Source organism: Thalia democratica, chromosome 1, assembly GCF_965202585.1.
Source record: "Thalia democratica chromosome 1, ktThaDemo2.hap1.1, whole genome shotgun sequence".
Classification (NCBI taxonomy): domain Eukaryota; kingdom Metazoa; phylum Chordata; class Thaliacea; order Salpida; family Salpidae; genus Thalia; species Thalia democratica.
In genome coordinates, this window is record NC_139165.1 from 85,266,544 (window position 1) to 85,285,745 (window position 19,202).

At 28.4% G+C, this 19,202-nt stretch overlaps 1 protein-coding gene across 1 annotated transcript in view; it reads left to right on the plus strand.

Annotated features, from left to right (window-relative positions):
- The first annotated feature begins 3,423 nt into the window (after nt 1-3,423).
- LOC145840590 (uncharacterized) overlaps nt 3,424-19,202 on the plus strand; it is a 37,628-nt gene continuing 21,849 nt past the window's right edge. Inside the window, exons 1-9 of the mRNA XM_082947898.1 lie at nt 3,424-3,500; nt 3,925-4,159; nt 5,431-5,633; nt 9,082-9,223; nt 9,487-9,722; nt 13,040-13,228; nt 14,219-14,423; nt 14,687-14,845; nt 16,847-16,987. Coding sequence (XP_082804024.1) covers nt 3,453-3,500; nt 3,925-4,159; nt 5,431-5,633; nt 9,082-9,223; nt 9,487-9,722; nt 13,040-13,228; nt 14,219-14,423; nt 14,687-14,845; nt 16,847-16,987 — 1,558 coding nt within the window. The 5' untranslated portion in view covers nt 3,424-3,452. The remainder of the gene's footprint in view (nt 3,501-3,924; nt 4,160-5,430; nt 5,634-9,081; nt 9,224-9,486; nt 9,723-13,039; nt 13,229-14,218; nt 14,424-14,686; nt 14,846-16,846; nt 16,988-19,202) is intronic.

Consider the following 19,202-nt stretch of genomic DNA (forward strand, 5'->3'; position numbering starts at 1 on the left):
CAACAATTTAATAAAGATCGTTAAACTAATTACTACTCACAATCCATTTAATTAAAAGTAAAACCAAAACAATAACTTTATTTTTTGTTTAAGTCTAAAAAGCCAGATCTATAATAACGTTTACTAGAATTATGTTTTATTGTGTAACATGACAATGAATAGATAAAGGTCACTGTTACAAGACTAATAAACTTACGTAAAGTTTTATTTGCTCAAACACTTTTAAGCCAATGGTTTTTCAAAACTGGCCAGTATTTACATTCAGTAGTCTGATCAGTAGTCTTTGTATTTGTTGCAGTTGAATGATATTGAAAAGGTTAAGTAAAACACTTGGTTGGTTTTTGATAACTTTTTAGTTTTAGTAAAACTTAAGTACATTTTTCTCAAAAAACTAGTTTATTATCTAATTATCATTAGTTCATAAAAATATGTTAGAATTTAATTAAACATTTCATTATTTTATTAGCTGGTGTATTATAGTAATAGAATATAAAGCTTATATTTTCAGTTACTATTGATATATCTAATTATTATGTAAAAGATGTTCTTATTGATAAAAATAATACTAAGGTAAATCAAAAGCATGTTTAAAATTATTCAAAATACATCAGAAAAATAGGTAATATAATTAAAACTATACTTTATTAAAATAACATTTTTATAGTTAAACAAAGTTTAAAGGTTATCAAATTACAATGCAATTATTAATTTTCAAACTTTTTAGTGCGGTTTCAATTTCATTAAAGTAACTATAAAAAGGTCAAACTGTTTAATTAAGTTCAATTAGTAAAAAAAAAATTAGAGAACTTACAAAGCGTTTAGTACGCGAAAACGAAACCTACATTTTAAAACATTTTGCCATATGCGTTCAAAGTGCTTGTTTCAAGTGTGAGTATTTGAGCGCAACTTGTTAAGAGCGCAACAATTAGTTCACTGGACTTTAAGCCGAGTGTGTCAAGAAAGCGCAATCCAGTCGGTTAAGAGGTTAATTCCGCGATCATTCGTGATATAACAGCAAGTGGCGTTGAGAGAAAAGCAAGGAAAAAAAGCTTATAAATAAGTAAGCGGCGCGCGTTGTTTCAAGCGCTACAACACAGATGGTCGTTCGCAGTGGGTTTCGTTGTTTTTATTATTTTCAAATTTAAAGTTGCTTTCTCTGGTAGCCGAAGCGGTCCTTTGCACAAGGATCAGAGGTTAATTGGATAATTAAATCACTTTTATTTTGCTGTTCACTGTTTAAAGTTTGTATAAAACGCTTAACTAGAGCTAATGAGCTATTGTTTTGTTATAAAAACACTTAATTAGGTTTGATTAGCTTTTAATAGTTTAAACAATAATAATTAAATTAATGTTTTAAGTATTAAATGTTTTCACGTTTGAATTTACTGATGTAGTATGCTGGTTTTTAAAGTAAAAATTACAGTATTGTAGTTTGTTTAAATATTTCTAGTATTGAGTTAAGTTGAAACCTAGAATTTAAACTTGTCTATTCCAGTTATAAACTTAAATATTTGAACTAAGAGAACACAATATAGCTTGCATAGCAAAACTGTACTGGTTAGAACACAGTAATAACATTAAATACTGTAAAAATCCCAAGGCATGTAAGTAAATGTACATGAAACACTCATAGCAAGTAATATTTTTTTAACTTCCGTATAACTCAATTTAATTTCAGAGTTTTCAAATTATAAATGTACGATTCACAATAAATCAGTTTAAGCAAGTTCTAGAAAAACCCAAAGGACTGAGAAACGTAAGTTTTTCCAAAAACCATCACTTTTTTGTTCCGCTAATTTAATTTGCTTCCGGCCAGTAAAACTTCCCATTTTAAACTTTGCTGAACTTTTAATCCATTGTTTGTTTTGAACCTTTTTTCTGTCTTTTTTTCAACTGAGAAAGGTTTTTTTTTTGCTTTTGTGAGAAAAAAAAATCTTTAGTATGTTTTTTTTACAAAAACCAGCCTAAAGCCCTAAAAGCTTCATAATTTATGATTCGAAAACATTTGTTACCTTGGCAACTAATAATGCTGAAAATAAACTCTAGAGCTTGTAGAGATTTAAGTAAGTTATTTTGAATGGCTAAATGTATACTGCATTGAAAAATTCAAAACTTTAATGTTAAGTTATAAAGTTTATTTATTTAACTCATTTTTGTGCAAACCATTAAATAGTGCTTACAGAGACAAAAAAGTGAAAAATATGAAAAATTGTTAAAACAAAAACACTTATTTTTTAAATTAGAGCAAACTAAGCTTTTTATCTGGCTAAATAGATGTGATAGACAAAATCACAAATTTAAGTAAAAGCAAAAGTATTATAATAGCAAAAGAAGCAGAAATGCAAACTAGTACTAATAACTTCACCTATAGGTGATTAAATCTTATAATGTGGTGCAATTTTTTAAAAGCTAATAAAAACAATAAAGTAAATTATGGTTTAAAAATCCACATTGTGTTGTTTAATACTTCAAACAAATGTATAAATGTTACAGTCAATAGTAAAAGTATCAAAGTGTTCATGAACGCAGTAATTGAAAATTAAATAACAAAGCTTGTAGCATAGTTTTATTGAAGAAGTAAGTGACAGTTTATTTAAGCTAGGTTTAGGAAAAATTTTTAAACACACTTTTTTTGAGTTTAAAACATTTAGAAAAGTAAAATTTGAGTAGACCAACAAAGTATATATATTTTCAAATAAAGTTATCAGAAAAAATACAAAGTTCACAACTATAAACTTAAAAGTTGGAAAAAAATAAATTGCAAAAAAAAATCATTTCCATTTTCTGCAGTTTAAACAATGCAATTTAGTCATTATACTATTGTATTTCTGAAAAGTACCTTGTTATTACATCTTAAATTTGTTTTGTGCTATCAGTTAAATTTAATATAAATTATTTGAAAAATAAAATAATTTTAACTTACTGAAATATTTAAGCTTTTTCCTAACTTGAACATTTAAGATTACTTATTTTAATATAAGAAAACTAGTCAGCTGTTTTTTATAATGAAAGTAGTTAGTTGTGTATTAGTTACAAAATATTTTTTAATCTTGATGTTTAAACACAGACTGTATAAAAGGTTATACAAGTTTAGTTTTTGAAAATAGTTTTGTCATAATTGTTTTCATCATTACAATAAGCCTGTAGGTTTAATACAAGTTAATACAAAAGTTAAAACTAGCTACATTACTACAACACTTAATCTTTATAATATCTACAAATAGTTATAATTTTAAATTATACTGTACAACACAGCTTTTTATTGATTACTTAATTTCTTAGATTTGTTGTAGGTACTTATGTAAGCATTTTAATAAACTACATATACTACTTTTAAAGATTTTATTTGCATTTTAAAGAGAAATGGTACATTATTTAAAGCTTTTTAGATAAATCAAAATAATAGTTTCAACTTAAATTTCAGCTACTTTGAATAAAATAAATCATCAAACATGAATGGTGTTTCTCCAGAAAAAAACCGAAATCTCAATGATTCAGTGGTAAGTTTTTACTCTTAACAAAAGAAATGTTTCCGGTTAAGTTTAAGTAGAGTTTTTATTAAATTTTATTTGTACTAAAGTTTATAATGAAATAACACTTATTTGTTAATTAGAAAAAAAGTTTAATGAAAGATGCTTTTTAAAAAATGACTACATAAATATACATTTAAATTAAAAACAACTACTTTGAACATTTCAAAAATATTAATATTGTGTCTTGTTGTAATGTAATTTTGTTTTATACTTTTCATAATCAGTTTTCATTTTGCTTAAGATAATAATTTCTGCTTTTAGTGTGGGATTAATCTAAACATATATCATCCTAATATATTAAGTTAAATTAAGCTTAGTTTCGTTTTTATATAGTTTCAGACCAGCACTAATTATAACTTTCAAAATTTGTTTCATTTATTTATCATTACAGTCAAGCTCCGGGTCGGAACCCCAGGCCACCAATGACGTCACACCGAGCATCAACGACGTGGCTCGCTACCAGGAGCTGATGCGGAGGGCGCTGCTGGTGCACAACCTGCAGGAGCAGCAGAAGCAGGCGCAGCTGAACCAGCAGAGGCAGGAGCTGCTCAGAATGATGCAGTTCAGCCAGCAGTTCAACAGCTACCAGCAGAACTTCGCCATGCACAACTACATCGCCAACGCCTGTGAGTTACATGTTTATTAATATAAATGTCTTAAAATAAATAGGTTGTTTGTTTGTTTTTAAAAATCTATCAAGTAAAGTATGTGACTATGCTTAAAGAGTGTATTCAATTTTTCTTACCGTATTATCAATCTACAACTTTGTAAACAAGAGTTTTTTTTTTTGTTTTTTTATTAAACAAATATAGCATAGCAAATGTATGAACAAATGTATGAACTAACAAAAAAGTGTAATACTCAACTACCATAGAGTTTAAGAACCAAGGTTATTGCTAGGAACATTTTGTTGCTACCGCAAAAATTTATTAATTTAATAAATTAGTTTAAACTTTAAAAAAGCTTTTATTAGACAAAAATGTTAAAAAAAACTTTACTTACCATCACGAAGAAAGAGCTGGTAATTAAACATCAGTTACGCTTTCACCTCATCGAGCCTACAGCGCAACTTTGGTGGCTCTAATGGAGCGTAACGTCAACGCATCAATCAGGCTTAACTTTCGACAACGAAGCGCGATTCATTTTCTTCCACACCACAAAAAAAAATTAACAGTTAGAAAGGGGAAAAAGCAGACAAGCAAAGACGCATCGCGCCTCGCATCAATAAACCAGCCGATGTTTGATTATGTCACTTAACGGTTCATTGCCTCTCATTTGACCTGCAACAGAAAGTTGGCCTGAAAGCGGCGATTTGCTGCTTGTTTAAACCGGCCTCGCTAATGATGATTAATTTTGAAACGAGACGCTTTGTCTTGATTACCTGTAGTTTTAGTTTACAGAGGTTAAAAATATTCGTTAATGCTCGGGTATACGAGGCCTGAAAAGTTAAATGTTTGTTTTTAAAGTTTAGAATGGGTTATTTTGCCTCTCAAGTGAGGCTTTGTACGTTTTAAATTTATTTATTTTTGTTTAATTTACATTTTACATTTTTATAAGTTCTCAAAGGTATTTTCTATGTTAATAAATCAGATAGTAGTTAAGATTTTAAGATCAGAAAAACATTATGTTTTTTATAAACAAACATGAAATTAGTATTCTTTTAACAAGTATTTACCTTCAAGTTTAAAAACCTTTTTTCGAGACCACATGAAATAATACAATAAGCGAACAAAAACCCTTACAAAAAGCTAAACTCTATTTCAACGTCAATCATAAATTGTAAGATTCTTATGAATTAATATCAGGTTAAACATTAATTTATTGCGTCTTTGTAATTAAAACTTCTTAAAAAATTGTTATCTAAATTTATAATTATTAAAAAGTTAATTTTCAACAGTTTCGCCGCTCGCCCTCCAGCAAAACCACTCGGGCGTGTCGTCCACCACTTCCTCACCGCCCTCCCTCCCCAACAACTCGCCCTCCCCTCCCATGACGTCACCTGTGACGTCATCGAGCAAGAGGACGTACAAGCCGTGCGTGGTTTGCGGCGACAAGTCGTCGGGTTACCACTACGGAGTTTCCAGCTGCGAGGGATGCAAGGTTCTTATTATAAAGTTGTTTGAATTTTTGATTAAGTTTTTGTTAATCAGCTACAAGTATAAATTTGAGCACTCCGTTCTTGTTTAGTGTGCACTTTTTAACTGTGTGTTTAAGAAGTTGGCTTGTGTTATAACGCAGTGCTAATTTTTTTCACTTCCTACCAAATAAACCTTTATTAAAAAGCAAACAAGATACAATCGTCTCACCCCTGAGTACACACATAGAAAAATTTACAAAAGAACTAAACCGGAAGGTGAATGTGTCATCGTTGTAGTTAATAAAAGTACATTCTAGTAAATCAGATTTGTGTCAACTTTCTTTATGTGTTTAAGTTCTGTCTTTTGCTAAGTAAAAGCTTTTACTAGTCCGAGCTAGGTTGTTAATAAAATAACTGAATTTGTTTTCATCAAACATTAAAATTGTAAATTTAAGCCCTAATGCTAATGTATCAATAGCTTTTTTAAAACTTTAGCTTAGCTAACTTAGTTAAGTTTGTATAAAAAAATTCTCTAATACCAACATGATAATGCATCTTAAATAACCAAATAAAACTTAGAATTGAACATTGAAAACTGTAGTAAATATTTTTTTTACAAAAACTTTGTCGAAAAAGTTTTATTCTTACTTCAAAACAACCCTCAACTTTCGTTTTGTTATGCAACTCCTTCCAAATATAAAAACAAACATTTTCATAAAACATGTTTTCAAAACATTCTGCGTTCCCACTGAAAATAAATAAACAAATATATATTTGTAGGAGGGATTTTACAGCCTTGAGAACATAAATATAAAAACAATGATATTTCAGAGCTATAAAGCAAACTTTTTTGGTGCTTTGATATTTTCATTTTTTTTTTAAACTTATTTAACACCCGAGATTATAGTTTTATCGTTTTTAGTAAAACTTGAACATAAAAAACCACTTTAATAAGTAAAGATTACAAGCTAGTCGTAGGTAAAACAAGTTAAGATTTTTATTTTGTTTCAAAACAAAACTGATAGTGCTTAATTTGCATTCTTTATTATATATGCTGACTGCTAAAAAAAAATTTTCTTAAACGTTTTGCAACAAATTACAACGAAAGCAGCTTTTTTTTCCACTTACAAATTCAAACACTTCATTTTGAGCCAAATTAGGTAGTCGCATTTCGTGTTCGGGTCGCTAATATCAAGTCAATTTCAAGTTATTACCTCGTTCAACCAAAAGTTCAAGCACGGCAATTTTTGCGACATTAAAATCAACTTACGCTTTATTGCATTCCATTGTGTGTGTGATTTTCCTTTTCACTTTTTCCGATGCGACACTTACACGGTAGTTGTTGTTTCTGAAGGGCGGAAAGCTTACATGTGGTTGTTTGAGCGCGCATGCGGTTGACTTGTACGGTAGTAATGAAGCATAATGACTGTGTACTGGCCTCACCAACTTTTGAATGTGTTTTGCCGGTTTTTAGTTTATTCTTTTTACTTGTAGCAATTTACTTGCTTGTTTGATTGTTACCTTAACAGTTTTTTGTGCTGAATGTTCTTTCTTATATAACTTGGTTACGTTGTTGCGTATTGAAATTTAAGGCATTACTTACGACCAAATACTACTCATATTGCTAAATAATGTTGAAAAAACTGACAGCAAATCTAGTTTTGACATTATCATTTCTTTCAAAAACACTCCCTTCTACTTGCAGCTTTAAATTTGTTATGCTTTTCTTTTGATTATTAACATTAGATTAGTAAAGTTCAGCTAGTATTGATTAAGGTTACTTTTGTATTAGTCGGTAGCAAAGTTATACATTTTTCTCTAAGTCGAAAAGTGGTAAAAATGCCCTCAATTAAAAATAAAAAGCAGGAAAACTCAATCGCACTGCGCAAACCTAGCTAAACTTTAAGAAAATAAAGGCTTGATTTCCATTGTTGTTATTTTAAGATGAACTTCTTTTCAAAGTTCAATAAAAAGAGAAACATTGTTTTTTTAAAGCATTTAATCATCATTACCTCAAGCTACTTTGGGACAGCTGAAAACTGAAAGTTAAAAAAGTTAAACAGTTTATTATTATCTGTGTTGCAGTTTTGAAATAAACTTTAAGAGTTAGATAAAAACATTAAGTACTTTTTTTTATCCTTATACAAAATAATTACAGCTTGGTGTGCAAACGACAAAAATTGCTTTTATCCAATTATTTCTGTGTTAATTCTGAGCATAACATTCGATTTCGCCTCTGTAAAAAAGGCGCTATTAAATGTCGCTTTCAAGTTCAAACCTATTACCCGCTGCATTTAACTTGTCGCTTTTCACAGCGCACCGCAATAAAACCCGACCAAATCTCAAACGAGGTTGAACAAATTTGGTTATTTTCAGCTTTACGACCGAAAAACGGTGCGAAAAAATGTTAAGTGCGAAAGCATTTTTCTGTGCATTAAAACTTGCTAACGGCTGATTTTTGGTGGCGCAACATATGTTTTTCTGCGCTCAAAAATTAAAACGCTTTTAAAAGCAAAATTCCAACGTGTGAATAATTCGTTCTTAGGTGGGCTTTCAATTCTCGAAAATGTTGTTGTTCTACTTTGTCTTAGTTCGAAAGCCGCTTCTGTTTACTTTGCAAAGTTGGAATTTAAAACGTGTGCGTTTTTCGTGTGGACTTAGATAAACTCGCCAATTAAAGCTCGGTTTGTTTTGTCGCGTATAATGTTACCGTTTTTAATTGGTTAGTTTTGAAACATTTATTTTTTTCATATTCAAAAACAAAGTTGCTAACTTTGGAGAAAACGTTAGGATTAACACAAGTGTTATATAACTTGCATTTTCTTTTTTTTTTTCGGTTACTTATTTGAATGGAAATAAGTTAATGATTAATTGTATTGTTTTTTACGTTTAGTAAACACTTCGTTTAAATAATACTTTTAAACGTTGTTCTTTTAAGTTGTTTTCAATTAAGTGTGGAAATTTTAACGTGTTTAATTTTCGTGATTTGCAACAAAACTTATGCATGTTTTAAAACTTTAGTTTATTTGACCTTTTAATTACAACTAATTTGGTTAGTAGTTTATTTTTCTTAGTATACATCTCGAATGTTTCTTAGCATTTTTTTATTACTAAAACTATGCTCAAAACAAAGTAAAATAAGTACTATAATTTTCGTTGCAAAACAGTAATGTCTTTTAATTAATATCACTTTATCAAAGCAAAATGTCAAACTTATCTTTTGGAGTGTATAGTATAGCTTAGCATAAAAGTTTTACTTGTATTACATGCTATAAGACATTACTCTGATATCATTCTAAATTACAAAGGGTTATCAGAAGGTCGATTATCACTATAATATCTTCACTATATCACTTTAATCTATTTTCTGACTAAACTATCAATCATTAAGCTTTTTAGTTTAGTTCTGCATGGAAGTCTTAAAGCCTTGATAATGTAACTTGTAACAAAATTTTGTTCAAACTTGCACAGGGTTTCTTCAGAAGGTCAATACAGAAGAAGGCAAAGTACAGTTGTCACAGAAAGAAGTGCTGTCCCATCACCAGGGAAACCAGAAGCAGGTGTCAGTTTTGCAGGCTGCAAAAATGTCTCGAAGTCGGAATGCTGAAAGAATGTCAGTTTGTTTAAATGTTTGAAAAAGTTAAGATGGAAAATGAAATAATTATTTTCTAAAAAACATTAAGCTATTTATAACACTTCTTAGATGAATTTTAAACTTTCTACGAAGCTATTGAAACAAAAATTTTATTTATTGAATTTTATATATTGTATGATCTATTAAACTTGAAACTGCAAATAAAATACCTTCAAAGGGATAAAAAGAACGCATTAGTAACACAACTTATTGCTCATTTTTACATTAAAAAACCTAAACAGCGGTTCGAAACGACGGGCACAGGAAGCGGGGCAAGGAGAAGTCCACCGCCGCCAACCTGGTCAAGCTGAAGAACTGCAAGAAGCTGTACTCCAACGTCAAGCAGCTCAACCCGAGCGCGACGAGCGAGATCTTCCCGCGCGAAATCCCGTCGGAAGTGACGTCGGTGGTTGACGTCATCACTCGAGCGCACAAGGCCACTTCGCCCAACCTGAACCAGATCACAAAGTTCTGCTATGTTAGTTTAATTTTAATTTACATCATATACAGCAGATACTTTTAGCATCAAAGTTTGTGAGATTTGACCTGATTGCTCGTAAAATATGTTAGAGTTTTCAGTATAAAAGTGTGACTCATATTTTTGTGTGCGTTAGTTTATAATTCATTTACATAACTTGTATAACAATATCAAATATGCAATGCGTTTGGGATGATTGTTTACATCAAATACTTTCAAGTATTCTATTTAAAGTCTAAACTTTGGTTTTAATTTATTTTATTTTAGTCAACGCTTAGTTTTAGTTTAACGAGTAAAACTTTATTATACTTGTATGGCTCGTAATATTTTATAGAGCAAACTTTACGCTAACAAGAATTTGAACAATACAAGTATACAAAAGATTTTTATAAACTATAATGCAGCAGGGTCGGTATGGTTTTAATAGAAAAAGACAAATTTTTTTTGAAAAATTTACTTGTGACTCGTGCTTATATATAAAAGTCTTCCGCAGGCCGCAGTTATTTAAACTGATTCAAATAATAAATTACAAGTATAGGAATTTTTACTTAAGTTGTAATACAATTAGCAACAAAAAAGCTTTAATACTTATTAATATCTCAACTTACCGAATGATTATAAGTTTTGACCAGAAAAAAATATGTTATCATATTTCTTTTAAAAATTATGTTTTTAGCTTATAAGTTACATCGCGGACCATAAATTTTTGCTTTGTGGGCTACAGTTTGCCTAACCTGCCAAAAAGTATTTAGCTGTTTAGAGTTGTAGAAAAAAGTATTAAAACTGTTTAAAAAAAGAATATGTTTCATCCTTTTTTCTTACGTCATGATTGAATGTGTAATGCTTGTTGTAACTTAATTGCTAAAATAGCCACCATGAATTATAAATATATCAATTTGCTGTTTAGTATATAATCAAATGTAATTAAGTCGTGAAAATTACTATATAAACAAATTTTAGTCAAGTTATTTTAAAACAAAATGTTTTTTTCTTTACACACTGTTAACGGTTTAATCGTCTGTATCTGATTACTTTGGTGATTATAATGTTATTCAATTAGCTATTTTTAAACAACAAAATGTTGCTATTAGGTCTTGAAAGTTTAAATTTTCAAAAAAAAACTTAAGCGAGATACAACGCTAAGTAAGGTTTAAGTTTTAGTAAGTTAAAAACCAAAACTACTTTAAGTAAAAATTTTACTTAATAGGTTGAAAAAGCTCTTGAAACTTTAAAAAAAAGTGTATTAACTAAGTATTAGAACAAAAAGCTTAAATTATATACGTAAGAAAAGGTTACTTATCGGTTTACAAAAGTAATAAAATTAAACTGGTCTAATTACACAAATTATGTAACTTTTTCAAAAACTTGTTCGAATAAGCAAGTTTTGGGTGTACAAAGGTTACAACTGATGATTAAACTTGTATTGTACTTTTAAGCATTACACAGTATGTAAATTATTTTTACAAGTATTTTAAACTGTCACTCTAGAAAAAATCAACTTGAAAAAATAATACAAGTAACAAAGTTTAACTTTTACTGTTTTCAAAAAATTCGTCATAAGTAATTTTTTTATTTTTAGCTGCGCAATTCGAAAACAATTTAAACTTTTTTTGCTTATATAAGCAAAAACCTAGGTTTCTACATATTTGCTGATGGAAATTATATTTAGTACATTCATTTTAGCAAAATTCGTAATTTAGAAGCTACTTACCATATTTTATTTAAACCAGTTACTTTTTTTAACGCAGCTTTGTATGCAATAAAGCTTATCAATCACTAATTATAAAAAAAAGTATTAAGTATATTTTAAAAGCATATTCTTTTAAAACATATATTTATTGTTGTGCAAGCGAATCAATAAATTTTTAAAACTAATAAAAAGTCTTAAAAGATTGTAAGCAACAACCATACGTAACATACAATCTACCCTTATGTATATGTCATAAAGCAATAATCCAAATTTTAAACCTTGAAACATTTTACAGCCTGTGTTGCTGACCTTCAGTGAACGTGACGACCTATTGATATTTATATAACACTTCACAGCACGTGTGAGCGTTTATGTACATAAACTTCCAACATAATTTCTGCTAAATCAAACAATTGATTTTCAGAAAAAAACTCGCCTTTTAACATAAGTTTGTACCTCATGCTACGCACTACAGTTTTTGATGACTTTTTGCACCTGTTATATCGTATATGGAACTTTTACATGTGTAACATTACTTGATTAAATTTCAATGTAGTTCGTGTTTTAACAATTACTTATTAAAAAATTGTACTAAATACATAAATGGAAATCAATAATAAGTAGAAATTTTGAAAAAAAACTTTAAAACTTTGCTACTAGTTCTTAAACGCAATTACAAACTTTACTAATATAATGTAAAATTAATGAATGTTTTTTGTCAGTTTGAACTATTAAGATATAACTATAGTTTTTACGACTAATAAAAACCCCTGTCTTTAGTTTTCAGTAGCTTTTGAAAATTAACTTAACTGAACTTGAAAAACAATAAAATAGATTGCGAAGTTATGTTAGAAACATGGTTTGGGTTTATAAATTGCAATCAGTTTTTATGACCGAAGAATAAAACTCATTTAAACTTAAACAACAACAAGAATAAATTAATCTTTGTAATACTGCAACCTTGCTTTTTACTATATCCAAAGCAAAATATTTACTTCGGCGTAATTTGTCAGCTTTAAATTTAGTTCCAGTTGAAAGGTTTGTTTAAGTTTAAATTTAGTTCCCATAAACTGTTATTAATAACTATAGTTTTTTGATGTTTCAAGAAAAACATCTTACTAGCCAGTTTTTTTCGTTTGGAAACTTATTTATAGTAAATTCAAATGTTTTAAGTGCTGTTAGTCTAAAAGTTTTTTTTATAAACACTAATCCTGTATTAGATTCAAGTGTTGTTCACAGTGCTGTTTTAAACTATTACTAAGTCAAAAGTAGTCATTAGTCATCGAATAATATTTGATTATACGTAATTATACATTATATTATATAAGTTTTAGTAAAATGTTTAACATAAACACTTAATGTAAACATTAGTTATTATTGTGAATTCTAAAAACAAATTTGCATTTGTTAAAGTTATTAATTGTTAGATAATTATAAAAAAAAATACGTTTGTAAATAATAATAGTATAATGTACAATAATCTTCTGACTAAAAACATTTAAAACCTTTAAAAACAATCAAAAATAACTATAATTTTACAATTTTTTGTCACAAAACAACTTTGTTACAAAAGTTGCATACCTACAAAACAACGCTTTTTAAATAACCTTAATTACTTGCCCAGCAGAATTCAGACAATGTGACTGAGGACAAAGATGAAAAGAAGACGGACTTGGATCTGTGGAAAGAGTTCAGCGACAGGAGCAGCAAGTGTATTGAGAAAATTGTTTACTTTGCAAGGGAAATTCCCGGCTTCGAAACATTGAGCACCAACGACAAGATTGTGTTGATCAAGAGAGCCAGCATGGATGTACTGGTTAGTTGAAGTTTAAACATGAGATTGTTTTTTTTTCAGTATTTTAAACAATTAAGATAAAAATGTCCGGTAATAAACAGTACTATCACAAATCATATAAAAACATAGCCTTGTATATTGTTAGAGACAACTTAACTCTTTGAAACTTAAATTACTATTTTTTATTACTTCTTGTAAATAATCTAATAGTATCATGTATTACTACAAAATGCGACTAGCTTAGTTGATAAAATAGCTAGGTCTTTAAGCAGTTAAAACGATTAAATTATTAATTCTATTTGTTTTAGTGACTGTTGGGTAATAAAAACTTTCTGTAAAAAGTTGATGTAAACAATATTTATTAATATAATTATTTGTTGAAATTTATATAAAACTGTATAACTTTATTTAAAAACAATTAAACTATGAAAGTTGTTTACTTGTGTTAGCTTACATTATTTAATTACTTTCTTTTGTTGTTGATAAAAATTCAAAGTACTTAAAACTACCTTTGAACTAGAACAATTATTGGCTAATTGAAAGCACTAAACCTATTAACTTTACAGCAAGCTTTCTATTACATATTTTAAATGATTAAACATTAAACTCTTTTGTAGTAATGCCAACGAAACAAACACACTTAAATTCTTCTGTTTAGTTAAGCTAAACAATTCTTTAGCTTGTTTATGTTCAATAACTTAATAACTTAAAAAGAATAAAATAAATGAATTTTAGTTTGTTAAACATCATAGCTGGATTATATGACCTAAAAGTAAGCGTTAATAATTTGTGAAAGCAACAATGTTTGCTTTTATTTTAACAAATATAGTGATTTAATTATAGGATTAATTCAACAGTAAAACTTGACATTATTACTTCACACTCTTTTTTAGTCACATTTAATTTTACTTAATTTGTTCAAGATACGTACATTTTTAAAACTGTTTCAATAAAAACGGTTTACCGAACAACCTTGACAACATGACGTCACAGAATTATTACGTCACGCAGGTGTTGCGGTTGTGCACGCGGTACGACGTGGCCAACGACACGATGACGCTGAGCGACGGCCTGACCCTCAACAGGGACCAGATGAGGAGGTGCGGGTTCGGGGTGATGACGTCACAGGTGTACGACTTCGCCAGGCGGCTGCTCCCGCTGAACGTCGACGACACGGAGGTGGGCCTGCTGAGCGCGATATGCATCACTTGTCCCGGTACGTTTTGCAGTTTTATACTTCCTTGCGTATTATACAGACTGTAAGTTTTACAAAAGTTTTGTTTAGTGTTTTGCGTTTGTACATGACTGATGAATTTTTTTTTTGTTATTTTTTGTACGTCATCAAAAAAAATCATTTTACGATCGTTTAATAAATGCTTTTTACATTCAAGTTTGCTGAATTTTACAAATTCAGCAAAAAAAAAAACGTTTAAAAACTATAAACACAAAATCAAACAAAAAACTTTTTAATCTAAACAGACCATAACGATCTTGATGATGCTGAAAAAATCGAGAAGATTCAGGAGCCGCTGCTGAGGGCGCTGAAAATTTACTCGAGGAAGAAAAGACCGTTTTGTCCGGTGGTTTACCCGAAGCTCCTGATGAAGATTTACGATCTTCGCACCATCAGTATGAGAGGTATGTTGATTTTAATAAGTCATTAATAACATTTTTATCTTTTGTAAACTAACACAGATTAAAAAATTAAGGTGCCCAATATAAAAATAAATGAGTAGAAAGTTAATATTTTTAATACAAAGTAATTAAATTGTTAAAATAACTATACTTTGAAATTGAGGTTTGTTTTTAGCTTGAAATCTATAACCAAAACCTTTATTAAAATGGTTCATTAACTTCTATTTAGTTTAACTTCAGTCAGAATGGAAAATTTACTGATAAAAACGCTTTTTGTTAACCTTTAAAAGAAGTTTACTTACTGCTGCTGAATTTTTACAAAAATTTTCTTGTCATTCAGACTAAAAGTTCATGTCATGTCATAGAGTTTTAAATTTTTCATTTCAATTTCAGGCGACCTTTTGCGCGGCCTTTTATACGCGACCTTTCAGTATATTGCCGTGTGACCTTTTAATACACTGCTGTTAAATATTTTCAGTCTGAATATTCAATATTAATAATTCATGCGCTGTCTGTTGGATTTTGTTTGCCTTTAATCATTCATTTCTGAACTGTCTAGTTAAAAGCTAAGACTGGGTTTAAACGTATTTTGTTTTGATTTTTTTTGCAAAAAATTTTAATATTTCCCTTGCGCACTAATACGTTAGTACGTCTGTTAAAAGCAATTTCATACGTGCATTTTCTGTTTTCATATTTAAAAAAATTGTTTTAAGTCGAACTACACAAACATTTATGTAGTTATAAAACATGGAAACTTATATCACCTACCCGACCAAAATACCCAATTATAACTCATCATGAACTTAACTTTTTTATGATAAACAAACAACTGGTAAGTATTTAGATTATTTTAATTGTGGTTAATTAAAACTATCTGTTAATCGTAAATATTTAGTTAGATAGTTTACTATATTTCTTCTTCTGGATAAAAACTTATAAATGTTTATATAAAAACTGGAAAAGTTATTCACTATTGTTAATAGCTTAAATTAAAAGCCTGCATGACAAATTCCAAACTACGCTCAAGTCAACCGAGTTTAAGCTCGATGTTCTGATAACTTTGATTGGCCGCTGGAGTTCAAACAAGTTCTCAGTCGATACATCTCTCTGTGTTAGCTGGACAACAACAAGCTGTCGTACAAATTCGAACAACACCAATTTGTTTTTTTAATGCACACTTAATTGACTTCTGCAGCTCATATTTATTTTTAAGTTTGAACAGTTCATGCAGTTGTATGTTTTGTTGGAAAATTTGTGCAAATTTCTTGTGGCTGAACTAAACAGTGAAACAAATTAAGATATTATATAATCAATGTCGCTAATATTCCGAGTGGTAAAACTGTTTAAGAAGTATTAGAACAGCTTTGTGCTATTCAAACATGCTTAAAAATATTTAGTACAATCAGTAAATTTTTGTTGAAAAATTTAAATATCACTAAAAACTGTTATAATAAAAAGCAGTTTAAGTTTTTGGTCAAAAAATGTAAGTATTTTAATAAATAAATTTCACAGAATTTATTTTTAAAACGTTTCTTTTTCTTTGATGATCAAACTAATCATCTCTTAATTGCTTTAACAACTAAATGATAGTAATAGCAAAAGTTAACGTAATCTATTACAGACAATTTTATTATAGCCTAGTATGTAGCTTCAATAGTTTTATCTCCTTAGTCTAATGTCCCATAGATAAAAAGTATTCATAAATGAATTATATTCAGCAACAGCTTTAGATATACGACGAATATGTTTGTAAACTATTAAGTATAACTCATTTACATAGATTTTTAATACGTTGTTTGAATAGGTAAAAAAAAAACTTTTTAAATACAAGTATCTAAAAATTTTGTTGAAAAATAACCGACTATCTTTAAAAATTGAAACCAATAAAAACAGTATTTAGTTTAAAAGAAGTTCATTTAAACTGTTGACTAAAAATAACTAACAAGTAAATTTAATTAAATGTATCTAAAAATTAAGATTATAACTAAAAAATAAACTTTTCAGGTTCCGAAAGGGTTCACTCGGTCAATTCCGAAGTTCCAACGGAGACCATGCCCCCTCTGGTGTCTGAAATGCTCCTGAGAAACGAGGAGAAACCTAAATTACAGAAAAAGTCCCCAAAGAAAGACTTTTCGGAAGCAAAACGTTTGAAACAAGTTTATTCAAACTACATAAAGCAAGATTGAAACAACAGAGTCTTTCTTGCATCAAATGTAAATTATTTGAACAGTCTTATGACTATAATGAGAACTTGTGTATTTGGTGTATAATTAAATTGGATTTGACTAAGTCTTGTAAATTTTGACCTTATGTTTATTTTAATATTTAATTGCCATGAATTGCTTATATAGTATTTTATCTTTTTAGGATTTTAAACTAGTTTATCTTTTTTATATCTGATGATACTAGAATACGTTTTAGTATTTTGATTATGTTAAACTTGAAGAAATTTAAATTTATCTAATGATGTATGTAAAGATTATTTTTATGAATAAAAATTTTTGTTATTTATTTTTACCCTGCACCATTTTTAGTATGCTTTTTTAGTAATGAAAGCATAAAAATTCTAATAAAGTTTTTTTTACAATATTTTAAAAACGTCAAAAGTTTGTGTTTGGAAGAATTTTAAAGTGCTTTTGAATATATAATAAAATGCCAAGTTACTGAATAATGAGTACAAGAAGCTTTATAACATAATGTGATTAAGTTTACTTAGGCTTTGAATAAATTTGCTTCTTAAATTAAGTTTTAAAAACAACTCAATTGTATTTATTTTGTTTTATTTTTCGAACTTTGTGTCAACTTCGTTGTAATAAATTAATAGAAACAAACGTGTTTTTAAATTACATTCTAACCGGTGTAGTCTTATACTGGTTTATTTTGTCAACCTAACTATTAGTATATTTAGAAGTTTCAGTTTGAGCACAATCAAGTAAATATCTAAGCTCTAGTTAAATTTAATTTGTTACTTTTTATTTTAAAAATACCGGTAAACCTGAAATCATAAATATTGCCTCTTATTTAGCTTGTCTAATTAGAGTTTAAATCCTTTAAAAAAAACTAACATATCTGATAAAAATAATAGTGAAAAACATTTTAAATAAGTGTAAGACAATCGTCTTTTTGTAAAATGAAATGTATTAATAAAGTTTTATTTAAAAATATAGCACTGCATAAGTTTAAAAATTAAGTTATACAAGTTTTAAAAAGTTATTTGTAGTTATAATAATTTGTAGTTATAATAACTATTTTTAAAAACTTAAATAATTTAGCTTTACTAATGTTATAAAATGAAACTGAAAACTGGTATAAGTGGTTAAAAATTTTTTATTTTATTTACATTGCACAAAAATAATAAAAAGCATGGGAGATTAATACACGTTAAGTTTGGTTTAAAACCTGCTCACATACTAAAAGGCTGCGGGTATTAGTTTTAACTATAAAAAAGTAATATTTTTAAAAGTCTCAACAACGTTCAAAAATAAACTATTTCAGTTTTAAAGCAATATAATAAACTTATCTAAAAACAAACAAAAAAAGTAAATTGATAAAGATGTTTCAGTTTTATTTGTAAGTTAATTATATAAGTTAGGTTTTATTCTATATATATTCAATGGTTCGACAGAATACTTTAACGCTGAAAATTTAAAGTTTGTTCCAAAACTAATTGTAACAAATTGTTAATTTTTTCAATTAGTTCCATTACTTTAAAGAACAGTTTTTTTACAAGTACTTGATTCTAAAAATTATTAACGTGCAAAATCAAACAGTTATCATGAACACTTTTGAAGGTTTCAGTGATAAAAACCCTTTTCGATCCAGCAATTGTAATTCGCGCAAAAGTCAACAAAACACGAACGGCGTGTCTCTCGCACTCTGTGCAAACAACAGCAGGTAGCAACAGGTTACATAAAGGTTGCATTGAAACAAATGAAATTTCATAAAGGTCGACGCTTTGAAATTAAACAGCAAAGTTTGTTTTAAGTTCATCTCAAGGATTTGTAGGAACACGTTACTGTTGTTTTTGAAAGCAAGAATAAGTTTAAGTTTCGAAGCTCAAAGAAAAATAATCTATTAAATTTTTTTAGCCACAACTGTTTTAACGGCTTTAATTTTTTTTCAGTAATAAACTATTATCCAAAATATAATATACAAATTATATTTATAATCAATATAACTTAGTGATTTAGTATGCACTACAACACTTTTTAAGAAAAAAATAAATTTTTGTTGGCGTTTGCAAACCGTCTACTACTAAGGCGTAATAAAATCTTGAACTCTTCATAAAAATGTTTGTAGTTTAAAATAAAGTTTTACCAAACGCAATTTGAAGAACAACAAAATAAATCTAAAGTTACTT